The sequence below is a fragment of the Nymphaea colorata genome, chromosome 9 (assembly GCF_008831285.2).
Source record: "Nymphaea colorata isolate Beijing-Zhang1983 chromosome 9, ASM883128v2, whole genome shotgun sequence".
Classification (NCBI taxonomy): Eukaryota; Viridiplantae; Streptophyta; class Magnoliopsida; order Nymphaeales; family Nymphaeaceae; genus Nymphaea; species Nymphaea colorata.
Window position 1 is genome coordinate 9,591,185 of NC_045146.1, and position 16,774 is coordinate 9,607,958.

The 16,774-nt window shown below is 41.7% G+C and overlaps 1 protein-coding gene across 5 annotated transcripts in view; it reads left to right on the top strand.

Moving 5' to 3' along the window:
• Nucleotides 1-16,774, top strand: part of LOC116261510 (alpha-L-arabinofuranosidase 1-like) — a 111,324-nt gene that overhangs the window by 43,527 nt on the left and 51,023 nt on the right. For all 5 annotated transcript variants that reach the window (XM_050079398.1, XM_050079397.1, XM_050079400.1 and 2 more), the window contains 2 exons: nt 2,360-2,416; nt 2,511-2,709. In XM_050079398.1, the coding sequence (XP_049935355.1) occupies nt 2,360-2,416; nt 2,511-2,709 (256 nt within the window). The remainder of the gene's footprint in view (nt 1-2,359; nt 2,417-2,510; nt 2,710-16,774) is intronic.

The following is a 16,774-nucleotide window of genomic DNA, read 5'->3' on the forward strand; positions in this document are numbered from 1 at the left end:
AAAGAGTGTTAGGGTACCTGAAGAATAACCCAGGTAAAGGGTTACTGTATACACGGCAGGACAAACTTAATATTGAAGGATACTTTGACGCCGATTGGGCTGGTTGCACGGATACCAGAAGGTCTACCACAAGGTACTGCATCTTTTTAGGGGGAAACCTGGTGGTATGGAGGAGGAAAAGGCATGAGGTCTGTTCTAGATCCAGTGCTGAGGCTGAATACAAGGCTGTTGCTATGGAGGTTACAGAGATGTTATGGCTAAAGATTCTTCTAGCAGATATTGGAATTGAAATTAAAGAGAAGATGAAAATGTATTGTGACAATAAGTCTGCAATTAACCTGGCAAATAATCCCGTCCTGCATGACAGAACCAAACACGTGGAGATAGATCGCCACTTCATAGGGGAGCGCATAGATTCAAAGGAGTTGATCATTCCTTATATGAAGTCTGAAGATCAAATTGCAGATGTTCTAACTAAAGCCTTATGTACATCTCAATTTGAAAAGAATGTTAGCAAGCTTGGCATGTTTGACATCTATGCCAAGCTTGAGGGGGAGTGTTAGAATACCGTGTAATAGGGAACCGGGTCCGGATATGGACCCGGTACCCATGGGCACGGGAACCGAGGACGGGATCAGTTCCCTAGGCGGGTCTCTCTTCCTCCCTCTTTTATTCTAATCACTTATTGTAATTGTTGATTAAGTGAATGAAGATTTCTCTCTCCTAGGGTTGCAGTTTTGCCCCTAGGTTAGAGCTTCCCCGTGGTTTTTCACCTCGTTATGAGGTTTTCCACGTAAATACTGTGTTTGTTTTCCTTTCTCTTCTTTCGCTGTGTGTTTCTACACAGTCATAGAATCTCAACTTCAGATTCATTTCAATGTGATATCAAACTTCAACTTTGCTGCTTCATTGCACAATATTAAAGACAGTAATAGAAAACTCAAACTTGCCTGCCCATCACGACTCCAACTATGCTGCTCCACCAAACGATATACCTTCAAATTTATCAGCACCACAACATGCCTTCAATTGTGCTGCTCCACCATTTGACTTCAAGAGTGCATCGACCTAGGGTTTAAAAAAACCCTAGGTTGAGATATGAGAGACAAGGCTGATCAGATGTGCCTGCCCAAAGAGCTCAGATCAAGGCTGATCAGACGTGAAAGTAGAGAAGAGAAGAACACCACCGCCCTAGTCAATCATACGTCAACGGGCTCTGATACCATGTTGAACGATGGAGGAAGAAACGAGAGAGAGAGAGAGAGAGAGAGAGAGAGAGAGAGACGAAAAAGAGAGTTATTCCTATTATCGTACCCTATCTCTACTTAAAGAGAGATTAGGGATCCGCTGGAGTCTTTACAGAAGAGGAGGCACATAAAATTGTAAAAAGACAAAGGAAGACTAACTTTTAAATAATCAGAAAACTACCACACTTAAAAATAAACTTTCTGATTTCAACAATTTTTTTCCTCAAGTTGAGGTCTAGTTTACATGGTATCAGAGCCTTGGCTTGGTTCTACCATTGCTGTTTTTCAAAGCTTTGAAGAATCACCTCTCTTCTTTTTGGCATCTAATTTTCTAGTTAACCATCTCTTTCTCCTCTTTATTACATGATTAATCTCCATTTTTACATGCACTTTTTCTGCTCTCTCTCTTCTTATTATGCTTAATTTTCTGGTTAATCATCTCTCTTCTTTAATACATTCTAAAATTATAAACTAACAGTCTGACTGAACACTTAAAAAAAAAAATTCTAACGAAATAAAATATGCACATTTCTTTTCACATTTTTTATTTTCTAGCATCTTTTTCAAAAAAGCACGTTTTGTTGACGTTTTTTTTTGCTGAGTCATATCTAACGTAGTCACGTTTTTTTCGAATAAAATGTGCTATTTATGACAGTGGTATATAGTTATATCACAATGTATACATATATATTTTGAGGGTAAGGACTCTAAAATCTAAACGATCTCGTTCAAAAACATTCGTATGGACAAGAAAGTTCCTCTGCACTAGTGAACTTTTTGTGTTGGACTTCCATCATTACATCAAGTGAAACTAGCTAATAATGAAAAATCAGTTACAGCAGTATATGAAAGTTCAACATTCTGCATATCTCGCATTTGATTTAAATACTTTTTTATCAGTATTAACAAGCCATTTTGTCTCTTCTGCATGATGAGTATCGCAATATTGTACACTGTATACTCTTCTATGTGCTACTTTAATATGTTCATGTGTTTCGTTATTTCATCTAGGAGGAAAGTTAGCATGAATATGTTCTAACTTCCAACCCAATTTGCATTTACTAAGAAAAGGAGAATGATTTAAGTTTATTGGAAATTTGTCTTTGAAACAGTGACGTCGTCGAGATGGCAAGCTATGCACCTCTGTTTGTTAACTACAATGATCGCGGGTACCTACGACAATCTTTTGTTTTCATTTTTCACCCTTACTGAAATTATGTGTTAGATGCTATTTAGCTTACTGACTGAGTCTACTTCTGATAGGTGGGAGTCAGATGCCATTGTCTTTGACTCCTGGCAGCATTATGGAACTCCTAGTTACTGGGCTCAGCAGTTCTTTAAGGAGTCAAGTGGTGCATTTCTTCTTCCATCAGAGATCTGTGAAAATTCAACTAATCACATGGTTGCCTCTGCATTAACTTGGCATCATTTGGAGGATGATGCATTTCGTTTGAAACTTAAGGTTTCATCTTACCTGTCACTTTGAATTTCTAACCAGAAATGTCTTCTTTGATAAAATATCACCAAGGGAAGCCGGTAATTCATAGACAAGGTTCCATATTGAAACCTGTCAGTTTTTACACTTGATCATGTCTGACAAGCAATATCCCAACAACCAGAGTAATGAACCTCAGGGAATGTATGTTTTCCAAATCAAATAGAGTATGTCATATCCCAACAGCATGGGTAATAAATATCTGAGAATATGAGTTCTCCAAATTAAATGGAACTTGTTAAGATTGTACGAATTGGATCGGGTCTGCCTAGATCCGATCATCTTGCCCACACATCCAAACATAATGGGTGGTGGCATACTCATAAATACTTGTTGTTTTCTGTATTTACTTGTAACATAAATTAGGTTATATCAATGACAAGGAGGAAGGGCCACAGTTTCTGCCCTCTTTTCTTCTCTCTCTCTATTGCACATGCAGTCACCTCTTCTTCTTCTCCTCTCACATCTACAAAAGATTCCATCTAGTGGTTTGGTGTTATATCTCAAAATTTTACATGGTATCAGAGCAAGGTTGTTGCCACTGAGATTGTCCGCTAAGAAGTTTTATACTATGCCCTAATTTCTGTTTTTTCTGCCCTAACCCTAAAATCTTTGAACTAACCCTAAAATCCTTGATCTCTGCCCTTATTCTTGACGTCTGCCCGAATCTAAAATTCCCTGTTTTTCTGGTTGCTATCGTCTACCCTAGTACCTACCGTAAGCCTTCATCCTTACACGTTAGCCTCAAAATCAACCATGGATCATCACAACCGCAATTCTTCCATATTGTCGCCCAGTTTCCTCTCTCAACTCATCTCCCAGAAGCTGAATCACACCAACTATTTGACTTGGAAACGTCAAATAGTCCCTTTCATCAAGAGTCACCGTCTCTATGGGCATCTCAATGGCACCACACCTACGTCACCCGAATGGATCATGCAAGAGGTGAAGAATGCTACAGGGCAAATTCCAGAAACCGTTGTTGAAATTAATCCTGAATATGAAACGTGGATGGCACATGATCAATCCATTGTAGCATATATCACCTCCACATTATTAGAAGTTCTGGCAGGCGTTGATGATGCTCTTTCAGCATTGGAGTTGTGGAATGCTACCATGTATTCTCAAGTATCGGAAGCGAGATTTCTACAACTCAAGAGGCAATTTTAGGATATCAAGCGACGAATACGTTCAGTTTTGGAATGCATACATGTAATAAAAAATGTCATTGACTAGCTTACAATCATCAGGCACCCAGTCAATGACAAGGACATGGTACATCAAGCTTTGAGTGATTTGGGGTCAGATTTTGATGTTTCTGCACTGCTTTAGAGGTATTTCTTATTCTTCCCTCTTTTGAAGACCTGAAAACAAAATTGATTCAACATAAAGCAAGTTGTATACAACGACAAGAATTATTTCCTTCTTGCAGTCATAATGTGTTAAGTCACCGAGACCCATGCTTTGCAAGGAAGTTGTCCTAGGGTTTGGAACTCACAGGCAGACATGGGGAGAGGTATTCTTCCAACGCCAAATACAAATGCTCAGGCAAATGTCCCAAGAAGGAGACCTACTTACTTTTATTGCAATAAGAGAGGTCATGTGAAGTCGGAATGTTGGCATAACCCTCAACACACCCCAACCTTTTGATCCTTGTTAAGATGTGTTTATATTCAGTTTTAGGTTTAAGATGGTACTTTTGTAATAACATTTCCTTTAGATGGTTCTCTTGTATCTTCTCACTCTCCTCTAGTCTATATAAAGAGGAGTTAGGGCAGATTTCGAGGTTAATCAAAACATAATCCTTTCTAAGATTTATCAATCCTCAAACAATTTTTTTTTCTAAACATAAAGTATTGAGGTGCGACTACACAACAATTCAAAAAAAGACGGAGCTATATCATTTGAAACCATGGGGAAAACCTTCATTTATATAACAATTTCAATTCATACAAAATCACATCTATGTGTATGACAAAAATGCCCCAAACTACAACTTTGATGCCTAACAAAAATAAGACATCAAAAAGACCAAACCATGACGCGCCGAGACTACCAAAGACCCAAAACCTCCCCAGTAGGATGTGAGGGAAGCCATCTGATCAACCTGCTGCCTCGGGTCCGCCAAAACCTGAAAAGGAAACAACTGAAGGCTTAGTCTTCGCAGTATGGCAACAAGTAAGGAAAATCCCAAACCCTCTTAGGTAGGGCTCAAATGTGAGAACAATCATAAAAACAATCTATCGTCATGTCGTGTCAGGGCATAGGCACATCTTTTGCCAAAAAAACCCCTAACATAGACCATGACATGAAAATGCCACTCAATGGCCACAGTAACACAATCTCAATCACATGCAAGGCATGCTTAAACATTTCATTTCAGTCATAGCATTCACATGTCCATCAATCACATACATTCGTTCACACACACTTCATTCACATACATTTATTTTCATTAGCTTTAGTGAATTGACAGTTCCTGTGGGTGCAAATACAGGCACGTGTACACCATGGGCGGCGCATAGCCGAGAGACAACCTCCGTGGTGGCCCATAACATTATGGATCTATTCATCCGCTGTAGCGGTAGAGCACTCATCCATGGATGTGTGAATTCCAGTGAGAGATACTCAGTCTTCCCTAGAACACCCAGGTTGGAAAAGGCGGGAGCCCAACGCTCCAAGCACATCACACAACAGTATCCTGGGGCCTTGCACCGCCTGCGCTCCGAACAGGCGAGACCAGTGGCGAAAGCGGGACGTCTCCCAAACACATAGCCACATCCCACTGGCCTCTCATCTCTTATTCTTTTATTATTATCATTATAATATCACATTCACAAAATGACTGGTTAGCTCATGAGGTTGGTACACTTCACGAGTGCACCCACACCTCTAATTGCCTCCACATGAGGTCTACACATAACATTAACAGTCATAGCTAGCCGTCACACAATACGGGTACAACTACCTTCCAATTTCAATCGATTGCATTATTGCCCACGGCAATACATATGCAACAAATCATAACATTCACATCTTATCAAACACATCAATCAGATCTTTCAAAACTTGGTCAAATCCCGAAGAGTAGTCTCGATCTGTGATGGCTCGTAGCTGTCCTATGCAATTATCATTCTATGGTACCCTCTAATGCACAATCGGGGTCGAGGAGGCACTCGACTCGATACCCCACCTCATCTGTCCTAAGCAATTATCAATTCTAGCATGCACATGCAAATGCGTAACAATTTTCAAAACAAGCTTCTAATAACTTTCCAAAACAGAACTTGTCACATGACAAATCATTCACAATCACACACATCAGTCACACTTTTCAGAACTTAGCGAAACCATGGAGAGTAGTCTCGATCCTTGATTGGCTCGTATCAGTCCTAGACAATTATCATTCTAGGATGCTTTCTAATGCATAATTGGGGTCGAGGAGATACTCAACTCGATACCCCACCTCATCTGTCCTAAACAGTTATCAATTCTAGCATGCACATGCAAATGCATAACATTTTCAAAACATCCTTCTCATAGCCTTTCAAAACAAATCATATCATATATCAAACAATTTGCATGCATACACACATTCATTCACAAAACAATCCATCAACCACATCACAATCCTAGGATCCCACGATCCTAGGAACACACATTGACACAATTGCCCAGGCAGGGATTTGCCTGGAATGCCGCCATACCTGTTGCGCGTCCGCTAAACACCTCGAACTACGACCCACGTTGCTCAAGGCCTACTTGACGTGCCCGGTGTACTTGCAAACATAACCAAATGGTAAGTTTTCTACTTGTTTCGCTTACAATCGATACAAATGTGAAAATACCATCATCGAGGCATGTCTTCGCCTCAAATGGGTGTCGACCCACGAAGCCCTCCGAAAAGGGTCTCTTCCCAACCCTCGAGGTTGCCACCAACGATTATAACTCAAACTTATATTCGACTTATCACATGTGCGATTCTCACTTGTTTTCCTTAGTTGAGGCGTCTTCCCCACCATTAAGATTCTCAACATACAACGCATATGTACATCAATAGAAGCCTATTTCCTAAGCTTGCTAAAACGGTTCTAAACCTTTACCACAACATCACAATCTCTACCATGCTTCCCTATTGCTTCGAAAATCAACACATCATGCTAGAAAAAACACTTATACACATAGATCCTCGTCTATCTCAAAATGAGCATAAACTTCCCCAAAATAGCGACATCTCTAGCATGCCTTCTAAATCATCAATTTTTAATTCTAGCATGCTCAAACAATAATTATACGTACTCCAACAGAAAATTTATAACAATCTAAGCTCGATTAGGCCTTTCTCACCCCAATCTTAGAATTCAAAATTTCGTAGTGCTCCCTGCAGCCACTTCAAGAGTTCGATTGAGCTTCAAACGTCAACGATTGATCGCTGCCTCCACCACCAACGCATTCTAGTCGCTGGTATGAGGGGAAAGATGTGTCCCCTAGCTGCAAATCCAATCCAACAGCCACCAAAAGTCAAAATCAACAGAAATGTGGTTTAAGAGAGGGGTCTGTCGTTAGAAGAAGCCCACGGTAGTTGTGTGGGAGGCTGAAAACAAGTGGGAGAGGGCATTGACAGAGAGGAGAGACTGAGAGAGAGGGGTCAGACAAAAAGGGAGAGACAAGAGAGGGCAGCAAAGGATAGGGAACGTGCGGGTGAGAGCTGGCAGGAAGGTGAAGGAGAGAGTGAGGTGCATAGATAGAGAGGGCGAGACAGTGTGGAAGAGGCGGAGAGAGGGGCATAGCACGGGAGAGTGGGCATGCGAGGGGAGGAGGAGAAGAAGGAAGAAGGGGAAAGAAGAAGAAAGAGGTAGAGAGAGAGAGGTCGGGAGGGTTTACCGGAGCACCGCCACCGCCGTTGCCGTTGCTCCACCGGCCCAAAGGTCGCCGCAGCTACAACCTCCGCCGTCAGTTGTTCCTCCCGCCTCCTGTTTCTCTTGCCATGCCACAGAGGACGGAACAAAGAGGGAGACGAGGGAGAAGAACTCCCTCGCGTCGGGCTCACACGCGGGTGGGTTCGGGTCCAGCTCTGGACCCGATCCGGCCCACCTACAAAAAGATTCGAGCGTTACAAACATTCCTTCTGATGTGCAACAAATTTTAATGACAATCTTGTCTAAAGTCAAGCTTAAGCAAAATGAATAAGGACAATGGTATGTGGATTCTGGTGCTGCAACCCATTTGACCGGTTATGCAGGTAAGCTTTTTAGTGTTCTCCCTTATTTAACCTAAAGGCTCAGTTGTCACATGAGATGGTTCCCATCACAAAATATCACATATTGGAAATGCACACATGTCCATGGCTCATTCCTCCATACCTTTAAAGAATGTTCTTGTTGTTCCAAACGACAAGAAAAATATTATTTCTATGTCAAAGCTTATTGATGATACTCATTCCTCGGTTGAGTTTACTCCTTCTTCTATTTATGTCAAGGATGCTCGAACCAAGAAGACATTCGCAGAGGGTGTTCGCAAGGGAGATATGTACATCATTGAAGAAGCTCCAAAAGTGTCCAAGTCTTGTGTTTCAGAATAGTGAAGTCAATATAATAGAGTATGATAAGCCATCCATTTGGCATGGTTGTTTAGCACATTGTAGTCGGTCTTTCATTCAAAGTCTTGCTGCAGACGGACTATTACAAAAGTTTAGTCTAAGTCCAGTATATGAGTCTAGCATGTGCTCAGGCCTCCATATTTGTAAGAGTCATGCTCTCCTTTTTCAATCAGTAAATAAGCGAGCTTCGAAGTTATTTGATACCATATATTCTGATGTTTGGGGACCTGCTCCTATTTGTTCTTCTTCTGGGAGTGGATATTATGTTGTTTTTATTGATTCTTATTCTCGTTACACTTGGATTCACTTCATGAAAAACAAATAAGAGATTTTCCGCTTGTTTACTCAATTTCATGCCTTGGTTCAAAACAAGTACTCTAGTAATATCGTGCATTTCCAATGTGATGGTGGTGGTGAGTTCATTTCAAATGATTTTACTGAGCATTTACTAAATCATGGGATCACTAGACAAATTTCCTGTCCACACACACACCACAACAGAATGGCACTGCTGAAAGAAAGCATAGACACATAGTTGAAAGTGCACAAAGTATGATGCATGACATAGATCTGCCTATGAATTTGTAGACTGAAGCTTTTCATATTGTTGTTCATGTTATTAATCGACTGCCATTGTCTCTACTTGAAGGGAAATTCCCTTTCTTATTTTACACCAAGAACAACTAAATTATAATGAACTACGTGTTTTTGGGTGTGCCTATTATGTACATGTTGATGTTTCTTTGAGAAATAAGTTTCAAGATCGAGCTGTTATGTGTAGGTTTGTGGGTTATGCAGAAAATTATAAGGGCTATAGATGTTACAATCCAAAGACTAGGCGCATGTATATTTCACGACATGTTGTTTTTGATGAGCTTAGGTTGAAGGATTTGAAGGAGCTACAGGCAACACTTAATGTAAGAGATGATGTATATGATTCTTGGCTGAATGTTGAAATATTAAGCCAAGGGCCTGATACATTTCATGCACAAAGTGATAGAATTATTGATGAGTTTGAGAGTTTGAGACAGCCACAGATACTCAGTTGGACAGCACACCTTCATCTACTCAGACCAACAACATGTCTTCACCTACTCGGTTTTCAAGAATAGTGTATACTCGACGATCAGTTCCAGAAATTGCTCCATAAACTGTCATTGCTTGTCCTCGTAGATTAGAACGTGTGTGGCACCCTATTGATAGTTATGATAATTTCTCTTTGGATGTCAGTTTTTTATAACAGAATTGAGCAAAAAGGTGGAGCCAAAATGCTATGAGCATGCATGCTGTTGAAGTATGTTAGATGGTCTCGGGACCGGGTCCGGATCCGTATCCGATCCAACTTGTAGCCCTTGTTGGGCATTATTTAAGTCGTGTAACCCTAATCCTTAAGGTGTAAATGAAAGACTAAGGAGAGAGAGATTCTGGCGGCTAGTGGGCACCGGCTCCTCCTCATTCGTGGTTTTTTCCCTCTTGTTGAGGGTTTTCCACGTTACATCGTGATCGTTGTTTCTCTTCCTCTTCTTGTTCGTGTTTCTACATGGTATTAGAGCCGACGAGTTTGGGAAATTTTTAGGGGTTGTGAAGTTCCAACCCTAATATCTCTCACCGCTACCACCGCCACCACTGCAGCCACCGCCGCCGCTGTACCCAATACCACCGTCGCTGTTTCCGCTGCCGCCGGTGTCACCCTTTGCGCCATCGCCATCGCAGCCACTCTTGCGGCGTCGCTCTTGCGTTGTTGACCGTCGCCGTCACCGTTGTCCCTTGCGCCACTGCCTTTTGCGCTGTACTCTTGCTTCCCGGAGAAGAAAGAAGATATGCGTGCTTAGGCGCTTCCTAGGCTTGCCTCCCCCTATTCACGTCACTTCCTAGGGGTCTTTTGCAAATCCGGTGAAGTGCATCCACCTCTTACCTGCAATATATTACTTGGTTGATCTTTGATTCCATCTTATTGTTTTTTTTTTTTGCACCCACCGTGCAAGAAGAGGTGGCTGGTCCGTGACTTGGTTGAGGACGTAAAGGAGGAGAGGAGCGTAACTTGAGGATTGCCTCAACGTCCGCCGGTACTCCGGCGATCGCATCCCCCTTTCCTTACAAAAGACCGGGGTTAAATTGGTCTTACAGGTGAAGAAGGCTTTCCTCGTCTCGAAGTTGATTTTCTATTCACTTCTATACCTTGATACTTGTTGGGTTTTGCCTCTTGGATCTTGATTCCAGCAAGGAGAACGTGTGGCGCAACCTCTACCCGTGGGAGATTGCAGCCCGAGAGAGAGAAGGAACCACTTCCGTCGAGCGACATCGACGATCGTTTCCCCCAATCGACATTCCGTTCACCCTTGGGGCTGATTGGGAATCCGCTTCTTCATCTATAGACGTTATGGCGGATTGCCGTATGGGAGAGTGGATCATTGACAGTGGCGCTACTCACCACATGACCGGCGATCCTAAGGTCTTTCATGGGTATAAGCTTTCATCAGGAAATGATCGTGTTTCCCTTGCCGATGGTTCATCTATCTCTGTGGCTGGAAAAGGGAGTCTCCCATTTTTGAACAAGTTCTTAGTCCACAATGCTCTACATGTTCCTCATATTCCCTTGAATCTCTTGTCGGTTAGCAAGATCACGAAGGAGTTAAATTGCGAACTTATATTTTCCGCTGATCGCTGTGTTATGCAGGACTTGGTGACAGGGAAGAGGATTGGGATTGGTCTAGCTTTTGACGGGCTCTATCGTTTACCTATGCGTGCTGCTCAGGCTCTCATGACGGCAGTCAGCCAAGCCACGAAGAATAGAGAGGACTCCCTTCAGTTGCTTCTACGTTGGCATGAGTGCCTTGGACACTTGCCTTTTGGCCTTCTTAGACAGTTGTTTCCTGATATATGTTCCAGGTTAGATATGATTATGGTGTCTTGTGATGTCTGTCACCTGGCCAAACATGTTAGGGCTTCATACCCTTTGTCTAGCCATCGGTCTAATGAGGTATTTGCCATGATTCATTCTGATGTGTGGGGGCCTGCAGGGATTCCTTCTTGTCATGGTTTTCAATATTTTATCACCTTTATAGATGATTATTCTCGTAACACTATTGTCTACTTGTTGAAAGACCGTAGTGAAGTTCCTACTGTCATAGAGACTTTCATTGCTTATGTGGAAACTCAATATGGAGCATCTGTTAAGACATTTCGATCTGACAATGCTCGAGAGTATATGTGCCAGTCTGTTGATAGCTTCTTTCGAAAAAAGGGAATTGTTCATGAGACTTCCTGTAGTTATACCCCTCCTCAAAATGGAGTTGCTGAACGAAAAAATCGTCAGTTATTGAATATGACTCGGACTCTTCTTTTTCAACGTCATGTTCCAAAAAAGTATTGGGGGGACGCTGTGCTGACCAATGCGTATCTTATAAACCGGTTGCCTAGTCGTGTGTTGAATGGGAAGACGCCTCACTCTCTGTTACCGGGGAGTCGTGAACCTTTCTCTCTTCCACTCAGAGTTTTTGGTTGTGTTTGTTTTATTCACAATCATAGTCCTCACATTAAAAAGCTTGATCCAAGATCTATTAAGGGCATTTTTTTAGGGTATTCTCCCACTCAAAAAGGGTATAAGTGTCGAGACCCCTGCACTGGTCGGGCCTATGTTACCAAAGATGTCACTTTCCTTGAACATGTTTCCTATTTTGGTGAGAATCCTCTTCAGGGGGAGTACTCTATGTCACGGGAAGAGTATTCTCCGAGTCAGGAAATTCAGTTTACAGATTTTTTGGACTACAGGCGTGACTCCGTTGGTCCATCTAGTGAGGTGCATGAACAAGAGAAAAATGGAGAGCGTTCCACTGAGGCAGAAGAGAAGTGCAATCGTCTATTTGGGCAAGTTTACTCTAGGCAAAGAGTTTGTACAGATGAGATGACAGGTGGTGAGAATTCTACTCCCAATCCAATTAGTCCTTCCCTGGATGACCCAAGTCGTGCGCAGAAGCAACCTGTTGAAGAAGAGATTCAGACTGTTGCTGCTAGTGAAGAGCTTCCCATCGCCCTGCGAAAGGGTGTCAGGTCATGTACTCAACATCCTATTGGTAACTTTGTTTCATATTCTAGAATGAGCAAGGACTACAAATGCTTTGTATCTTCTCTTTCTTTGACTATGATTCCCAGGAATGTTGCTGAGGCTCAGAGTGATCCTAAGTGGACTTATGCAATGCAAGAAGAGATGGAAGCCTTGCGAAGAAACATGACATGGGAAGTTGTAAAGATTCCTGAGGCGGCTCACTTGGTTGGATCTAAGTGGGTCTACACCATCAAGTACAAACCAGATGGGAGTCTTGAAAGATACAAAGCTCGTCTTGTGGCCAAGGGGTTTAGTCAGAAATATGGGATTGATTATTTGGAGACTTTTGCTCTTGTTGCGAAGATGAAGACTGTCAGAGTCATTATCTCTTTAGCTGTGATGAAGGAGTGGAAGATATACCAACTTGATGTCAAGAACGCATTTCTCAATGGAGACCTTGAAGAGGAAGTATATATGTGTATGCCTCCAGGATATGAGGAACCTGGAAAATGTTGCAAGCTAAGGAAAGCTTTATATGGGCTCAAGCAATCTCCTCGAGCATGGTTTGAACGACTCAGACTTGTCATGAGACAATGTGGATACCATCAAGGGAATGGAGATCATACACTCTTTGTGAAGAGAAATGAGCAAAAGGTTACTATTCTGTTGGTATATGTTGATGATATGATTGTCACAGGTGATGATGAAGATGAAATAATGAAGTTAAAGAAACTGTTGGCGATCGAGTTTGATCTTAAGGACCTTGGTAAGTTGAAATACTTCTTTGGCATAGAAATTGCTAGGTCTGGGACTAGCCTTGTGCTAAATCAACGGAAGTACACTCTATATTTGTTAAAGGAGACTGGGAAACTAGGGTGTAGACCAGCTTCTACTCCTCTAGATGCTGGCCATAAGCTAAGTCTTAGAGACAGGGAGCCACTCTGTGAAGAGGCAAAAAGAAGATATCAATGTCTTGTAGGGAAGTTAATTTATCTTACTCTCACTAGACCTGATATTACCTTTGCTGTGAATGTGATGAGCCAGTTCATGCATGCTCCCACGGATGCCCACTTGAAGGCTCTTGACAGGATCTTGTGCTACTTGAAGAGGAATCCTGGCAAAGGTCTCTTATATGTCAAGCAAGACACTCTTGGGATTGAAGGTTATTCAGATGCAGACTGGGTAGGCTGTATTGACACTAGGAGGTCCACCTCTGGCTATTGTATTTATTTGGGAGGGAATCTCATAGTGTGGAGAAGTAAAAGGCAAGATGTTTGTTCGCGTTCCAGTGCTGAAGCAGAATACAGAGCTGTTGCTATGGGAGTTTCTGAGCTTTTGTGGTTGAAAGTATTGTTGACTGATATTAGTATAAAGGTTGAAGAACCAATGAAGATGTATTGCGATAACAAGTCCGCAATTAACTTGGCCAACAACCCTGTGCTTCATGACAGAACAAAGCATGTTGAGATTGATCGGCATTTCATTCGAGAGAGAATTGATGCTAAAGAACTTGTACTTCCTTACATGAGATCTGAAGACCAAACGGCTGATGTTCTGACGAAGGCTTTATCTTCGACCTCATTTGAGAGAAATGTATCCAAGTTGGGCATGTTTGATATGTATGCCCAACTTGAGGGGGAGTGTTGAAGTATGTTAGATGGGTCTCGGGACCGGGTCCGGATCCGTATCTGATCCAACTTGTAGCCCTTGTTGGGCATTATTTAAGTCGTGTAACCCTAATCCTTAAGGTGTAAATGAAAGACTAAGGAGAGAGAGAGTCTGGCGGCTAGTGGGCACCGGCTCCTCCTCATTCGTGGTTTTTTCCCTGTTGTTGAGGGTTTTCCACGTTACATCGTGATCGTTGTTTCTCTTCCTCTTCTTGTTCGTGTTTCTACACATGCAAAAGCAAATATTGGGTCAAGGCCATGAACGAAGAAATGGCTGCCTTGAATGAATGTCAAACTTTTGATATTGTTCCTCGTCTAGATGTAAGAATGTAGTGAGCTCAAAATGGGTTTACAAACTCAAGTACAAACCCGATAGCAGCATTAATAGATATAAGGCTCGTCTTGTGGCCAGAGGCTTCACTCAGCAGTATGGGGAAGATTACGATGAGACTTTCAGTCCAGCCATCAAGATGGGAACAATTCGTGTTATCATCTCTCTTGCAGTCTCACATTGATGTATTTTATATCAATTGGATGTTAAAAATGCTTTCCTTCATAGCTTTCTAAAGGAAGAGAGGTATACATGGAACAACCCCCAGGTTATGCTACCACTGATCCAACTCAGTGAGTGTGCAAATTACAAACATCGTTGTATCTTTCAATCCTATTTTACATAATCGCACTAAACATATAGAGATTGATCAACACTTCATTCGTCAAAAGGTCGAAGAAGCCGAGATTGTTCCTACTTATATAGTCACGTCTCAACAAGTAGCTGATTTTTTTACCAAGGGGCTCACAGGGCACCATTTCTGGGAATTGAAGAACAAGTTTGACATGATCAAACCTCATCCACAACTTGAGGGGGGCTGTTAAGATTGTACAAATTGGATCGGGTCTGCCTAGACCCGATCCATCTTACCCACACACCCAAACATATTGGGCGGTGGCTGTTAAAATATAAAGCCTTCACCAGCACGTTGAAGAGGAGTCTCTTAGGATTCCACCTCCTTGTAGAATGTGTTAAAATATTTAATGTCCTTGTAACATGTGAAGAGTCTCCTAGGATTCTATGTTATAGTTAATATCCTTGTTATATGGGAAGTCTCCTAGGATTCTATGTTGTAGTTAATATCCTTGTAATATGTGAAGTCTCTTAGGTTTCTATGATGTAATTAATGTCCTTGGAGCTTGTGAAATCTCTTAGGATTCTACGATTGGAGACTCTTAGAATTCTGAAAATGAGATTATAAATAGAGGCCGTGCAAACCATTTTGGCTACGGCTTCTTCTCCTCAGTTTCTTCTTGTTTTCATTCTCTCTCTCTCTCTCTCTCTCTCTCTCTATCTTCCTGCGTGAGTGCTGTTTTCGGGTTACAGATATTGGTGCTACATTTCTATCATGGTATCAGAGCCAGGTTACGTTATCTCTACCAAACGAAATGCCCAAACAGGTCTGATCTGGTTAAAACTCTTTTCTCATCTTGTCTCTATCCTGAATTTACTTGTCTCTTGCGCAATTCTTGTTCCTTTTTCTTCTTGCTTACCAAGGACACATCTTGTTATATCGTGTCTTCTTTCCCTCTCATCTTCTACCTATATACCATTCCTTTCTGCTGTCATGGAAAACCTTTCGCATTCTGGCATGTCCTCAAGTTTTCTTCCTCACCTTATTACCGAAAAACTCAACCATGAGAATTATCTGATCTGGAAAAGACAAATCATGCCTTTCATAAGAAGTCAAGGCCTCTTTGGACATCTCGATGGTTCAACAAAGGCTCCACCAATATCCGTCTTACAGGAAATAAAAAATGAGGCAGGAGAAGTTATTGCTGTTCATGAAGACAACAATCCTGAACATGCTATGTGGATGAGACGTGATCAAAGTCTGGTTGCGTATATTTTGTCCACTTTATCTCAACAAGTGTTACTTTCAGTTTCTGATCATTGTACTGCAGAAGAATTATGGGAAACCCTTGCTGATACCTTTTCCCAAATATCAGAAGCTCGAATTATGTACTTAAAGAAAGAATTTCAGAATTTGAGCAAAGGTTCAACGTCTATCATGGATTATTTGGGGCGTATTAAGGCCGTCGCAGACCAACTTGCTGCCTCAGGGAATAACATTTCTGATAAGGAAAAGGTGCAGCAAACCTTGAATGGACTTGGGCATGATTATCATGCTTTTATTACAGCTCTTGAGGTCCTTCCTGTTCTGCCTTCCTTCAACGAACTACAAGGTAAACTTCTCCAACATGAAATGAATATGAAAAGAGTCATTGAAAGGACTGATCAAGGGAACTCCCAAAATGTGTTGGCTATGAATGTAAAGTTTGGTAAGAGCCATGGGAACTCCAACCATGGTGGTCGTGGCATTCTACCAACACCACATAACCAAGGTATGTCTCTTTTGGATACTTCAAGAAAAATACCAATTTGTTTTCAGTGCAACAAGAAAGGACACATGAAGGCACAATGTTGGTTTAATCCTCAAAATAAAAACAAAGGGGTAAGACATGATTATAAACAAGGAGGACAAAGTTCTAAATCCACCGCTGAAGATATGCAACAGCTATTGATGGCCGCATTCTCAAAGATGACTATAAAGCAAAATGAGCAGGGAGAATGGTTCTTGGATTCAGGTGCAGCTACCCATGTGACAGGAAATGCAGGTAAATTGACTAACTTATCCCCTCATTACGGTAGAAGTTGCATTATAACAG